We start from the raw sequence: 13885 nt of genomic DNA, 5'->3' as shown, positions 1-13885 counted from the left end.
TTAAAACAGCCAAAGGTCCCATTTTATTTTAAAGTTATAACCACCATCACCACCACCACCCCCACCGACCCACAGGGTTTCTCTGTGTATCTTTGGCTGTTCTGGAACTCTCTCTGTAGACCAGGCTGACCTCCAACTCACAGAAATCCGCCTGTGAGTGCTGGGATTAAAGGAGTTCACCACCACTGCCCGACTCAAAGGTACCAATCTTTAGCAGCACGAATTTATCCCAGTAAATCTGCAAAGAGCGCGACTAGAATGGGGAGGTAGGAAGCTCTAGCTGGGGGTGGGGTAGGGGAGTAAACAAGGCTCCAGGACTCAGCCTAGAAAGAGGTGTGGGCTACAGTCTTTGTTGTAACCTCAGACGTAGGCAAGAAAAAGAGAAGGTCCCTGATTGGTGTGCCACTCAGGCTGAGGCAGTGCCCTCCCATGCATTTTCCACAGTCCTGGCCACATTAGACAGGAACATCTTGTCTACCTGTGAAGATACTACCATGAGTGTCCAAAAGATAAGCACAGTTTCTTACTTTGTTGTCTTTCCAGGGGTTTGGCAAATTATCGGTACTCGGTTAATTTATTGTTTGGAATATATAATTTAATGAATGAGGCAGTTTGGGTGAATTAAAGAGCAGAGGGGCGGGGCAGGAATCCAACCGTTGTGCTATTCGCTCCAGAGTTTAGCACATTTCCTTCTTAATCAGTTCACCACGTTAGGCATAAACTAGAGGGTCAAATCCTGAACGTCTAGAGGCTATCTACCAGAATACGCCTTCTCCTTGGTGTTGCTGGCCAGAATGGAAGATCCAATTTCCGCGAAAGGGCAAAGAAACCCAGAACTCGCCTGTGCCTAAACTTATTCCTTGCCACTGCAGAAGTATAGTCTCCCCACACCCCAAACCAAGGCAGAGGTGCTCCCGGACCAATCAGGCTCGCAGCACCGGGTATCCCCTGCGGGACACCAGAGTTGCACAGTCCCCTGCCTCGCCTCTGAGAACAATCCCGTTGTGCTAATCCCTAGACTCCTAGGGGCAAGCGAGACGGGAAAGGAAGCTGGAAAAGTGTAATCCACAGCTCTGCTCCCCGACAGCCTGCGCGGCTCTCCCAGCCCTTAGCTCCCTCTTTGCCACTCAGCGTTCGGCAAACTTTGGAGTTGTCCTGCACTTGCGTCACGGAAAAGGCAGGCGGGTGATGGAGTCCAGGAGAAGCCCCGCGGCGGCTGGCGAGCTCCCCCGCGCGGTGCTCCAACCCGGGCGAGAGGTGGCTCTCGACACCGGCTACTCCGCTGCTGAAAGCTTGCAGCTCCCGCCTCCCGAGTCCACTTCCCAGATCCCCGCCACTCGAGGGAGGGAGGGCGCCCGTCAGAAGGAAAGAGGACGGAAAGCCGGCGGTGGCATCCTGGCCTCGGAGGGCGGAGCCGCGTGATCCCTGCTTCGCCAGGACGCGCGGAAGTGCTGTGGAGTTTGCTCAATTCCCTAGCCTGCTTTCCCTCCCTCTTACCTCCCTCCCGCTCTCCCCACCCTTCACCTCCCCTTACTGCTTTCCCCTCCTTCCTCGGGACGCCACCTCCTGGACTCTTTTTCCTTTTTTTCTTTTTTTAATTTTTGTTTTGTTTTGGACCTGACTTCCCGCAGGCAGCGCTGAGGGGCTGCAAGTGCGGGGTGAGAAGGAGGCAGGAGGCTGCGGCTCAGCTTATCCTTCTCGGGCGGCATCAACAAGGCGTCGCAGAGAACGAACTGCTGGACGGACGAACAAACAGCCGGCCGCGCCATCTATTCGATGGAACTTCATCTACCAACTACTGTTGAGTGTTTGCTGGCACGACAGTGGTGAGGGTGGTGATGGTGGAGGATTCCATTAGTGTTACTTCTGGACAGGGGATGGGGTCAGTTTAGTACTCCGAAACTGCTGAGGAATTAGGCAAACGAGAGAGAGAGAGAGAGAGAGAGAGAGAGAGAGAGAGAGAGAGAGAGAGAGAGATCCTCTGAGCGGATTGTCGCGCCCCTTGTTCTCTGGGGGTAGGGGCTAGCCACTTGCAGGGCGGGAAGAGGGCACCAGAGCAGGCGAGGCGGGGTCGCGCCCCCTAGGTCGTGTAGTTACTGGCCGGTTGTGCAAGCTTTGGCCCTTGTTTTCCCGGCCTGGCTCGTTTGGAGGCTGGACACATCCACCCTTGGAATTGGTTCAGGACTCTGCTGTTATTCTTCTTGCCCCTCTTGGATTTTCTGGATTCCTGAAGACGCGGTGGCGCGGGAGGAGAAAGGAAGGAGGAAGGAACTGATCTTAGAGGAATGTGAGAGCCTCCCAAAGCCGGAGCAGCCAGAAGGAGCCGGGAGCCGGGGAGGCAGAAAGAACCCTGCTTGCGTCCTGGGACCGTGGTTTGCGGCTGATTTTGTTGTTGTCGTCGTTGTACAACATTGTTCTAGTGCAAAGTGTCTGCCGCATTCTTATTCTAGCAGAGCTAGTTTCTCCAGGCCATTTGACTTTTCTACTTGGTGTAAGAGGAGGGAGAGACTCCCCCCATCTCAGGGACTGCTAGGGGAGAGATAAAAGACTGTGGCCATGTCTAACATCTCCCTGCTTACAGGTAGATAACGCCAGGGCTGGATAAGGCTGTTTCTGGACCATGGACATTTCTTTGAAGAGAAGGCAGCTAGACAGCATCTTGTGCATGCTGAGACCCTGACTGAGGGTCTGAGTAAGTTGTACTGGACTTTGAGCTGCAAGTACATTTTTTGGACACCCTGCTGACCATCTTGGGTCTGGGCAAGGCATTTCCCTTCTAATCTTGACTTGTCCGGTAGCCTAGCCATGGCACTGAAAGGCCGAGCCCTCTATGATTTCCACAGTGAGAACAAGGAGGAAATCAGCATCCAGCAGGATGAAGACCTGGTTATCTTCAGTGAGACCTCACTGGATGGATGGCTGCAGGGGCAGAACAGCCGTGGGGAGAGAGGGCTCTTCCCTGCTTCTTACGTTGAGATTGTCCGTCCTGGCATCAGCACCAACCATGTGGACTATGCCAACAACTCTGCAGTCTCCCTGGACACCGAAGTGAGTTTGTATACCAACCCTAGTATGACCAACACAGTCAAGAGTGGGGGCAGTGATGTCCTCCCAAATCAACAAGGAAACTTTGAAGAGGATGATGATGATGACTGGGATGACTGGGATGATGGATGCACAGTGGTAGATGAGCCAAGGGCTGGTGGTCTAGGTACCAATGGGCACCCTCCACTTAACCTTTCCTACCCAGGTGCCTACCCCAGCCAGCATATGGCTTTCCGACCGAAGGCACCCTTGGAAAGACAGGACAGTTTGGCATCTTCCAAGAGGGGCAGTGTGGTGGGACGTAACCTCAATCGTTTCTCGTGTTTTGTGCGCTCTGGAGTAGAGGCTTTTATTCTTGGTGATGTGCCCATGATGGCCAAGATTGCTGAGACGTACTCCATTGTGATGGGCCCTCGTGGCCCTCAGTGGAAGGCCAACCCCCACCCATTTGCCTGCTCCGTAGAGGAGCCCACCAAACAGACCAAGTTCAAAGGCATCAAAACTTACATCTCCTATAAGCTCACACCCACCCATGCTGGCTCACCTGTTTACCGGCGCTACAAACACTTCGACTGGCTCTACAATCGCCTTCTACACAAGTTCACTGTAATCTCTGTGCCCCACTTGCCCGAGAAGCAGGCCACTGGGCGCTTTGAGGAGGACTTCATTGAGAAACGCAAGCGGAGACTCATCCTCTGGATGGACCACATGACCAGCCACCCTGTGCTCTCTCAGTATGAGGGCTTCCAGCATTTCCTCAGCTGTCTAGATGACAAGCAGTGGAAGATGGGTAAACGTCGGGCAGAGAGGGATGAGATGGTGGGGGCCAGCTTTCTGCTCACCTTCCAGATCCCCACAGAGCACCAGGATCTGCAAGACGTAGAGGACCGGGTGGATACATTCAAGACTTTCAGTAGGAAGATGGACGAATGCGTCCTACAACTTAGCACCGTGGCGTCGGAGATGGTGCGGAAGCACGTGGGAGGCTTCCGCAAGGAATTCCAGAAGCTAGGAAATGCCTTCCAGGCCATTAGCCTTGCCTTCCAGATGGATCCTCCCTTTAGCTCTGAGGCCCTCAACAATGCCATTTCTCATACCGGCCGGACCTATGAAACTGTTGGTGAGATGTTTGCTGAACAGCCCAAGAATGACCTCTTCCAAATGCTTGACACACTGTCTCTCTACCAGGGCCTGCTCTCCAACTTTCCTGACATTATCCATCTGCAAAAAGGTAAGCCCTTCCTGAATGTGGTGTTCTGCTGGTCCCTGGGAATATGGGCACCGCCTGTACTACGATGAACAGCTCATCACTTTTTCCTGTCTCCATCTCCATCGCGGGCTCAACAAATATATTGAGACGATTCTCTAGTAGGCGGAAGAATGGTGTGGACAGGGTTGGTCTTTGTTCTCACTGAGCTCTGTGCATACTTTCCTGTTCGCTCTGTTCTTCCTGTGTCTCATTTACCCAATCATGCATGGGACCCCAAGGTAGCACCCTGGGTTCTGGGAACACAGAGATCCCAGATCCCAGATTTTGCCGTGTACGAACCCACGGGTTTAAGAAGGACCAAGACACAGACACAGGTAAGAGCGGACTGCAGCTTGTCTTACCCTCTCATAGGCTCAGCTCCTACCTTAGAAGCATTTGAGCCTAGACTCCCGCTCTGCCCTGTCTGCTAGCCCCTATCTGTGCAGGAGGATCTCTCCTCATTTCGCACAAGTCTGTGTCCACAGCAGAGTGGTTGTGGCTGGGGCTATTCCTTCCTCCTTCCAGATCCCCAAGGACATATCTATATTGGCCACCTCCCAGGCCCCGTTGTGTTTTCAGTTCTCACGGCCCCCTGTGTGGGGGAGGGGCAGGATGAGCCCCTGCCTGTTGCTGCTGTTAAGGAACTGCCAGCGAAGTGACTCATGCTGGGTCACGTGGGGCACCAAGCTGGGCAGGGGGCAATAGAACCGGGGGTCCAAGGCTCTGCACGTGGGTCAGTCTGTCTTCCCTGCCCAAGCTGTCTTTCTCTTGCGTAAGAATTGAGTCAGGGGCTGACCTAGCAGGTGACTGAGTTCAGAAACTTTAGGAACTTGCCAAGAGAGAGGTGTGGTTCTCCCTGGGGCTGGTAACTCTGGAAGAATAGATGCGGGGCGTGGGGCTGGCTCCCAGGACCCTAGGCCCTGAGGTCAAGGAGTTTTACTCTGGGCAGCCCTCTGGTTTGAATGTAGGGAACAGCATATACATTACCCCCGCTCTCAAGCCCCTGTCCTCAACCATGAAGATGGTTGTCAGAGCTCTAGCTGCCAGGCAGCTTTCCCCCTTCACCTTTCTCTTTTCCTCTTCTGTTTGTTGAACTCTTGCATCTCCACCTAACTTTCTCTTCCTTTCAGTCCTAGGGATTCAGAGCCTGAGTTCCAGCCCAACTTTGCTCCCAGTTTGCCTGTGTCCCTGGTTGGGAGGGGCCTTTGCCTTCCTGGACCTTAGTCTTTTAGGCCTTTGGGGTAGAGTCTTCTGGGGAAGGCCTGCCTGGTACCTTAGGCTGGTTCTGTGGATCTGGCTTTGCACTCAGAGCAAGGGCCCGGCCTGGCAGGGGCAGGTGCCTCCCTGTGCGGAAGTGGAACCACACACTGTACTGGGCCTGGGAAAGCTGGTTCAACCAGCTCCTTGGATGGCATGTTTTTGTGTGGGCAGCAAAGGGCTGGGCACCATGATTAAACAGCTACCCCAACGCAGTGGCTGGAAACTCTCACTTAGGGCATAGTTGGAGCAAGAAGGCAACCACGTGTGCACACACCAAGTGTTCCCAGGCTCGTCGAAGAAGGGGAAAAAAGCTATATTGTTCTTTCTACCTCAGATAGGCAGACAGGAGAGCCGCGTCTCACTCTCCCCTTAAGATGTTTCTTCTGCTGCCTGTATCTGCCCCATGCTGTGTAAGCCCTGCTTCTGAGTGCTGAGTTCTGTCCTTAATCTGGAGTGAGTGTGAGGAGGGATTGAAGCTGGTCTGAGACAGACTGCGCAGGCTTTGGAAGCTGCAGCTGGAGAACATCCTGTACTGGCCTCGTAGATAGAGGCTTTCCTCAGAGAAGTAACGGGACGTTTAGTCCTAGGTCACGGGATTCTGTCTGTCACATCTAGACAGTTGAACAAATGGTGAGCATGAGAGGGACAAGTTTGGGGAGGCCCAGGATGGAGAGTCAAGAAACAGGGCTTTGAGAGACCTCATCTATGGGGTGATCTTGGAGACTTCTCTCCCCTGTCTCCATTGATTTGATGTGGAGTCTGCCTGGAGCTGAGCTGAGCTCTCCGGTATATTCTGTCAACTTGAGCATTTGGGGGGAAGAAAAACCTAGTAATTGCTATCCTGTCACAGAAAGGATAATTGACTGCCCAGAGCGAGCAGGCTCAGGGATCGATCCGACGCAGTCGCACGAAGTAGCTGGTGCAGCCCCTTCAATTTCACAGATAAGCAGCATTGAGGAGATTTGGAGGCAGAGTCGGTATAGGGGCTAAGTATGTTGGGATTTCCCGAGTCAGGCAGATGGAGGAGAGAACTGCCCAAGGCGTGGACAACTGGTCAATGGTGCGAAAGGAAAAGGAGGAAGAAAGAAGGCTTGGGCTTTCTAGTCTAGCACTGCCTCAGTTTGTGTACTTTGTGTACCCCCGCAGGTCTGGGACTACAGAGCATCCTTGAGGGACCATGGAGCTCGTGGCTTAGCTAAAGCAGGGGCAGTTCCTGTTGGTGCAAGCTCTTGACTAGGGGACAGATAGGTTGAGCCTTATGCAATCCTTTCTTCACCTAAGCAGCGCTTGCTGCTGCTCTCCTCCTCCTCCAACTTTGTTTTTAATTATGTGTATCAGCTTGTTTCTGTGTTTGGAGATAGATACATGAATATGAGTGAGGGTACCCATATAGTCCAGAAGCCAGTGTTGCAAGCCAGTGTTGCATCTCCTGGAGTTGGAGCTACAGGCAGTCGTGAGCTGCCAACTGATCTCTGGTTCTTTGCAAGAGCAACAAGTGTGCTTGACCATCTTTCCAGCACCAGGAGCAGCAGCAACTGCTGCTCCATTTTTGAGACAGGTTCTTGCTTTGTGCCTCAAGCTAGTCTTAACTCTTTATTCTATTTATTTGTTTATTTGTTTTGTTTTGTTGAGACAGGGTTTCTCTGTGTAGTCCTAGCTGTTTTGAAACTCACTCTGGGGATCAGGCTGATCTCAAACTCACAGAGACCTGGCTGCCACTGCCTCCTGAGTGCCAGGGATTAAAGGTGTGCGCTACCACTGCCCGGCTTGTATGCTTTTTCATTTTGTTTTTACATAGCTTTGACTGACCTGGAACTTGACCTGGCCTCCAGCTTCTAGAAATCCATCTGTCTCTGCCTCCTGAGTGTTGGAATTAAAGGTGTGTGCTGCCACACCTGGATCTTCAAAACTTTTATAACAGAGAATTATGTTGCCATGAGTCACCATGGGCTGGTAATTGCTGTGAGTCCTTGGGTAGAAAAGCAGTTCGCAGCCTGGAGAGATGTCTCAATGGGTAAAGCAATTGCTGTTTAAGTCTGAGGAACTGAGCTTAAATTCCGCACAAAAGCCAGGCTCAGCAGTTAAACATAGTGTTTCTTTGATGCAAAGAAAAGTGAAGACAGGGGATCACCCAGAAGTTTGGGCTTGGCATACACAGCAGCGAACAAATTTTCGAGACAGGGTTTCTCTGGTGCCTGTCCTGGAACTAGCTCTTGTAGACTAGGCTGCCCTTGAACACACACAGATCCGCCTCCTCTGCCTCCCAAGTGCTGGGGTTAAAAGTGTGCATGTGCCACCACCGCCCGGCACCTCGACTCTGTCTTAAGCAGACTAGAAGGTGATGACTGACACCCAAGATCGCCCTCTGACTGCCACACGTGTACCGTGGTGCATGCATTCCTCCACCCACATGAATGTGCATGCGCACATTCTTGGAGGCAGTTTGCATATTGAAGCATTCCGAATCCTTGTTTATGGCAGGTGCAGGCTTTGGCATTTTATGCGTTTTAGTTGAATTAAACCTCAGTTGCTGTCGAGCTCGTGCTGTCATTGTCACTTTTTACAGATGTGGAAACTCTTGAGGCTCGTTGTTATAAGCGGTCTTCAGCAGCATCAGCTCTGTCCCATTTACCAGAGGAGACACTTGCCGTCCAGCCAACCAGCATTTTCCTGCAGGTGGAACAGCTGGTCCTAGGACTCAGATCTCCTGCCCCCAAATTTAGATAAGTGGGGGAGGGTGGGTACTGTGCTTGGAACCCTCGGGCTCTGCAGCAGATAGACTCCTAGTCCTCACTCCTCATTCCTGGGATCTAGTGTGCCGGGGCAGGAGGCAACCCTGAAGGAATCTTAGACTGAGTCCTGGTGTTCTTAACAGGCTTAATAGCCCCGCCTGCTCCGGTGGATTCCTTAGCTGTCCCCTGGTCTCAGTTACCAGGTGGGGAAATGATGGTGTCAGAGTTATTTTTCTATTGCTGTGAAGAGACACCAAGACTAGGACAACTTATCAAAGAATTTATTGGGACTCACAGTTTCAGAGGGTAATAGGTTATGATCGTCATGACGGAGAGCATGGCAGCAGGCAGACAGACATGGTGCTGGAGCAGGAGTTGAGAGCTTCCGTCTCATCCATAAGCATGAGGAAGAGAGAGTGAAGCCCACGCAGGTGACACACTTCCTACAATGAGGCCACAGCTCCTAGTCTTTCCCAAACAGCTCCACCAACTGGAGGTGAGGCATTCCCGGAGTGAGCCTAGGGGACCATTCTCACTCAACTGGAGATGAGGCATTCCAAGACGCCAGCTCGTGAGACCATTCTCATTCAAACCACCACAGATGAAAAGCACAGTTGGGGCCTTTGCCTCTCTTTCTTTCCCCAGCCCTGCCGGTCTCTGGATACCTACTGATTGTAGGAGGCTCATTCTAGCCACTTGGGCCATTATCTCATCAACAAAAGGGGCTTTAATCTCCCATCAAGGCTGTGTGCATAACATCTTTCTTTAATTTTTTTTATGTGAATGGGTGTTTTGCCTGCATATATGTCTGTGTACCACATACATGCCTGATACCTGTGGAGGTCAGAAGAGGGTATTCAATCATTTGGGGCTGTTATGAGCTGTCATATGGGCGCTGGGAATCAAGCCCAGGACCGTGCTGGACTGTCAGTATGGAGCAGGAGGCCTGTGATAACAGAGGGAAGGTGTCAGAGGCCTGAGTGAGCTGAAAGCTGAGAGCTCCCGATTTCTTTTGGGTACCATGGAAGCATCTTTCTCCAAAATTGAGGCATTGTATAAAATGCCACTAGTAACCATTTAGCCCCGCTCTTGCTAGCTGATAGAGATGTTGCCTCTGATAAAGGTATCTGGAGTTACTTCCAGCATGCAGAGCCCTGGCATATAGGAAGTGCCAAGGAAGTGCATTTTGAATGTTTCTGACAACTTGAGTGAGAACTGGCTGGCAATGTATCTTATTTGGTGGAGATTTTTCCGAGTGCTTGCCAAGCATGCACGAGACCCTTGACTCAGTCTTCATAAACCAAATATAGTAATACATGTGTTTGAGGTCAGTTTGGTCTACAAGAGACCCTGTCTCAAACAAAACAAAAACAAAACAAAAGAAGGGCTGGAGAGATAGCTCAGAAATTCAGAGTATTGACTGCTCTTCCAGAGGATTCAGGTACAACTCCCAGCACCTACATGGTGGCTCACAACTACCTATAACTCCAGGGGATCTGATGTTCTCTTCTAGCCTCCATGGGTAGCAGGCACACACATGATCCATAGGCATCCATGTAGGCAAACATTTATACACACAAAATAATAAAATAAATTTTAATCAAATTAAAGTAGGATTGGAAAGATGGGTGGTGTTGGCGCATGCCTTTAATCCCAGCACTGGAGAGGCAGAGGCAGATGGACTTCTGTGAGTTAGAGGCTAGCCTGGTCTACAGAGTGTGTTGTAGGACAGCCAGGACTGATTCACAGAGAAACCCTGTCTCAAAAAGAAAAAAAGAAGGGCTGGAGAAATGGCTCAGTGGTTAAAAGTGTGTGCTGCTCTTACAGAGTCCCCAAGTCCAGTTTCCAGCACCCATGTAAGGCAGCTCACTATTGCTTGTAACTCTGAGGGGCTAGGGTGCTCTAGAGGGATCTGACGTCTCTGGCCTCCACTGCCACTCATGTGCACGAACTCTCCTTCCCAACGTCCAAACAATTAGAAATGAAATAACTCTTTTTAAAAAAAGCCAGTCAACTAAAGAAAAAAATGGGATGAGGGCTCCCTTGCACTAAGGACTCCCTTTTGTCCTTTGAGAGTGAGTGCTGTGTATGGACCCACTACCTCCTCAGCAACTGGCTTAAAGGCAAAGTTAGTCACCCGCCTTTTATTCAAAACTGAATCCATTAACTGTTGATTCGGTTCAGTTCTTCCGGATTAAGGCCCCTGCCCAGGTTTACCCCTTTCTCTAACCATCTGTCACCTGCTTATCATCACAGTCTCCTCTGGTTCTATGGGGACAGGGGTGAGGAGTGGACGGGGTTTGTGTGTAACAGAGCCTTACCAGGTGGCTTCTGAAGTGCTGTGCAGGATCAGCTGTGTGATAGCAGGCCAGGGACAGGTGCATTGGGAGGCATTCTGCCTGGGGCGCCGGGGAGACTTTGGTGTAGAAGTAGAACCTGATCCAGCCCTTGAATTATGGATAGAGATCCAGCAGGCAGAGGTAAGATAGGAAAGAACTGGGAGGAATGGTTGGACATGGTGTCACTGTGGAAGTCACATCTGCAAGATCCAACTCCTGGAGGCCTCCTAGGCAGGGGAATGGGGGTGGACTGCCATCCGCAGGCAGTGTAGAGCCAGACACAGCATCCAGCTCAGGGAGCATCTTTGGATGCTGTGAGATAGACTTTGAAATTAAGGAGGATGTCACTGTCCTAGCAGCTCCGGGATGAGATGAGTCAGTTCAGCAGATGTGTCTACATCTGCCTGGCCAGACCTTGTGGGACCTGGGGAACAGATGAACATGACAGTCCCTAAACTCACTCAGCTCACACCTCAGGGAAGCCAGCCAGCTAGAGTGTGATAGCTGAGATACAGAAGGTTGGAAAGTCTCTGACATCACAGGGTACATGGAAGAGAGAGGCTAAAGCTGAAATAGGAGACGTTGAGGCCTGTGATGTCCTGAGGGAGACAGTTTCGTGGGTTCAGGAGGAAGTCTGGGTGGGGCCATCTGGGGTGTCCTTCGCCTTTGTGAGACTAGAGGGATGTACAGGGAGTGAGTGAATAGGAGGGGTCCAAGCCATAACCTGCCTGTCCTGTGCTCTGTCCTGCCAGGTGCCTTTGCCAAGGTGAAGGAAAGCCAGCGCATGAGTGATGAGGGCCGCATGGCTCAGGAAGAGGCAGATGGCATTCGCAGGCGCTGCCGTGTGGTAGGCTTTGCCCTGCAGGCCGAGATGAACCACTTCCACCAGCGCCGTGAGCTTGACTTCAAGCATATGATGCAAAGCTACCTGCGCCAGCAGATCCTTTTCTACCAGCGGGTGGGCCAGCAGCTGGAGAAGACGCTGCGCATGTATGACTATCTCTGACCCTTCTGGCCGCTGCGGTCCACCCCACTCCAGGCTTCCCTGCTCCTAGCAGTGGGTGTTGAGGAGTGGGTGAGGAGTGGCCTGTTAGAAGAGAAGGGACTTTTGAGAAGTCCTGGTACCCCTGGAGAAGTCTTCCCTCACTTTAAGATGGGTGACTGGAGGTAGGAGTCCTCTGAGCCAAAGTCTGGGCTGCTGGTCAGTCCCTGGAGAGCAGACTTCTCTGGAGCCTATAGTGCATGCTCACCTGGCCACCACACCTTGTTCATTCCCTGGGCTCCACGAACTGCTGTGGCCATGGCTGAGACATTGGTGACCAAGGCTGGAACATGCCTGTCCTGGAGGAGCCCCTGGATATCAGTCAGTGCAGTGTGACAATGCCACTTAAGAATTCATGGAAACTCCTTGAAGGGACCACAGAACTCTGCTGGTCCGGGGGCATTCCATGGAGTAGGTGACATACCAGAAATCTCTTGAAGAATTACAAGGACCTACAAGACAGTAAATGGTGTGGAGGACATTTTGGGGAGAGGACCGGTGTTGAGTCTCCTCTTCCTTACCTTTTCCATGGGTTGTGATCTGCATGACGGAGGGAGGGATCATCCTTGCTCCTTGGTCCCTGGCTTTCCCTGCCCCACCCATGCTTCTGCAGGAGGGACTGCAGGCCAACTCCCTCCTATAAGTCTTAACCAGGTCCCCCATCCTGGTTGGGGGACACCCCCCCCTCACTGATTAGGGCACTATGCAGCAACTTTCCCTTCTGTGGGCTCAAGATGCTCAAGCCACAGAGCACTGACCTGGTGGTGCCTTCCTGGAGGGAACTCTCGAAAGTTACTAGCAGTAATTCCCTATTCTCCTAGCAGGTCCCGGTCCCCAGTTCCCAGTGGCCTTTGCTTCTGTGGGCTGGTCTTCTTAAATCCTTCTCATTGCACAGTGGAAAATTTGAAAGAAAGAATCTGGGGACTTTAGACCCCCTGCTCCTGGGCAGGCTCACCTATGTTTACATCCTCCAGGAGATACTGCCCCTTTCCCCTTAGGCCAGGATGTGGCCCAGCAGCATGCTGTTGGGAAGTGACCCTGTGCCCCCTTGCCTTCCTGGGATGTCATGCTCTGCTCCCGGGTCCTGCTGCTTGACTCTCTTTTCTTGATAAACGTTTTACAGTTTCTGTAACGGAAGTACAGCCCTTTCTTTCTGAGTCCTGGAAACAGTGAGGGTTGCAGGGAGAACAGAACCCAAAACGCCCCCACTGGACTGGATTCAGTGATCTTGATGGGTCTAAAAATTAATTCATAACTTCAAAACAAAGGAGTAAGGCTATGACGGTCAGAGGCAGTAGAAGGCCCTATATCCCCAGCTGGCTACATGGCTTCCTCAGACCTGGGCCTCTTTGTTGTTTGCCTGTGCCTCAGGGTGTGTGTGTGTGTGTGTGTGTGTGTGTGTGTGTGTATTTGCCTATGTGTGTGTTTGTGCCTCAGTGTGTGTGTGTGTATTTGCCTGTGTGTGTGTGTGTGTATTTGCCTGTGCCTTGAGGTGTGTGTGTGTGGATGTGTATTTGCCTATGCCTCGGTGTGTGTGTATTTGGGGGGAGATGCTCATGGTGGCCAGAGATCCACACTGGGTGTCTCCAGTTGCTTTCTACCTTACTTTTGAGCTTCTCATGGGTCTGAAACCTACTAACTGGGCTAGGCTGGCTGGCCAGTGGACTCTAGGGTTCCTCCTGTTTTTGCCTACCCAGTGCTGGGATTATAGGCAAACGGCGTGTGTGTAGTCTTGGCTGGCCTGGAAGGCACAGAGAGATTCACTTGCCTCTGCCTTCCAGTGCATGTGCGGTCATGCCTGAGTTCTGGATTTTTACTTATGCCGATGGTAGGGATTTGAACTCAGGTCCTCGTGCTCTTGCTATAAGCACTTTACTGACTAAGCTATATTGCTAGCCCCTCCTCTATCTCCAAAATGGGTGGAGTTCTGTACAGGGGTTCCTGGTGTCATAGTCTTTGTGCTAAAGATTGTAGGAGAAGACTATGAGACTGCCCTGCACAGTCCCAGGTGATGCCTGTTCCAGGGAGCTGTCCCTAGAAAGCTCGGGTCCAGCACAGGACAGGCAGAGACTCTCATCAGTCTCAGGTTCCCAACTCTGCAGCAAGCTCCCATTTTAGAGCTTGAAGTGCCCTGGTGACAGGGAAGATTTTTCTTTCACATATGGAAAGAGCACAGACGAGCTGGTCCTCTTTCAGAGGCAGAGGGGATTTTTCCAGG

General features: G+C 51.8%; 1 protein-coding gene across 1 annotated transcript; it reads left to right on the top strand.

The window, feature by feature from the left end:
• The first annotated feature begins 1165 nt into the window (after positions 1-1165).
• Snx33 (sorting nexin 33) lies at positions 1166-12804 on the top strand. Its single transcript, XM_041638606.1, has 2 exons — positions 1166-4276; positions 11378-12804. The coding sequence occupies exons 1-2, from the start codon at positions 2806-2808 to the stop codon at positions 11629-11631; spliced, it is 1725 nt and encodes a 574-aa protein (XP_041494540.1). The 5' UTR covers positions 1166-2805; the 3' UTR covers positions 11632-12804.
• Positions 12805-13885: the final 1081 nt, after the last annotated feature.

Source organism: Microtus oregoni, unplaced genomic scaffold (assembly GCF_018167655.1).
Source record: "Microtus oregoni isolate MIOR12 unplaced genomic scaffold, Mior012 000055F_ref0000237, whole genome shotgun sequence".
Classification (NCBI taxonomy): Eukaryota; Metazoa; Chordata; class Mammalia; order Rodentia; family Cricetidae; genus Microtus; species Microtus oregoni.
This window is presented reverse-complemented; position numbering and strand designations above follow the sequence as displayed.

What these genes read in the sequence shown, in the direction of transcription:
- Snx33 (XM_041638606.1), top strand. Translation starts at nt 2,806, where the DNA reads ATGGCACTGAAAGGCCGAGCCCTCTATGATTTCCACAGTGAGAACAAG. An exon ending in CATTATCCATCTGCAAAAAG is followed by an intron (nt 4,277 to 11,377) that starts GTAAGCCCTTCC and finishes CTGTCCTGCCAG; the next exon opens with GTGCCTTTGCCAAGGTGAAG.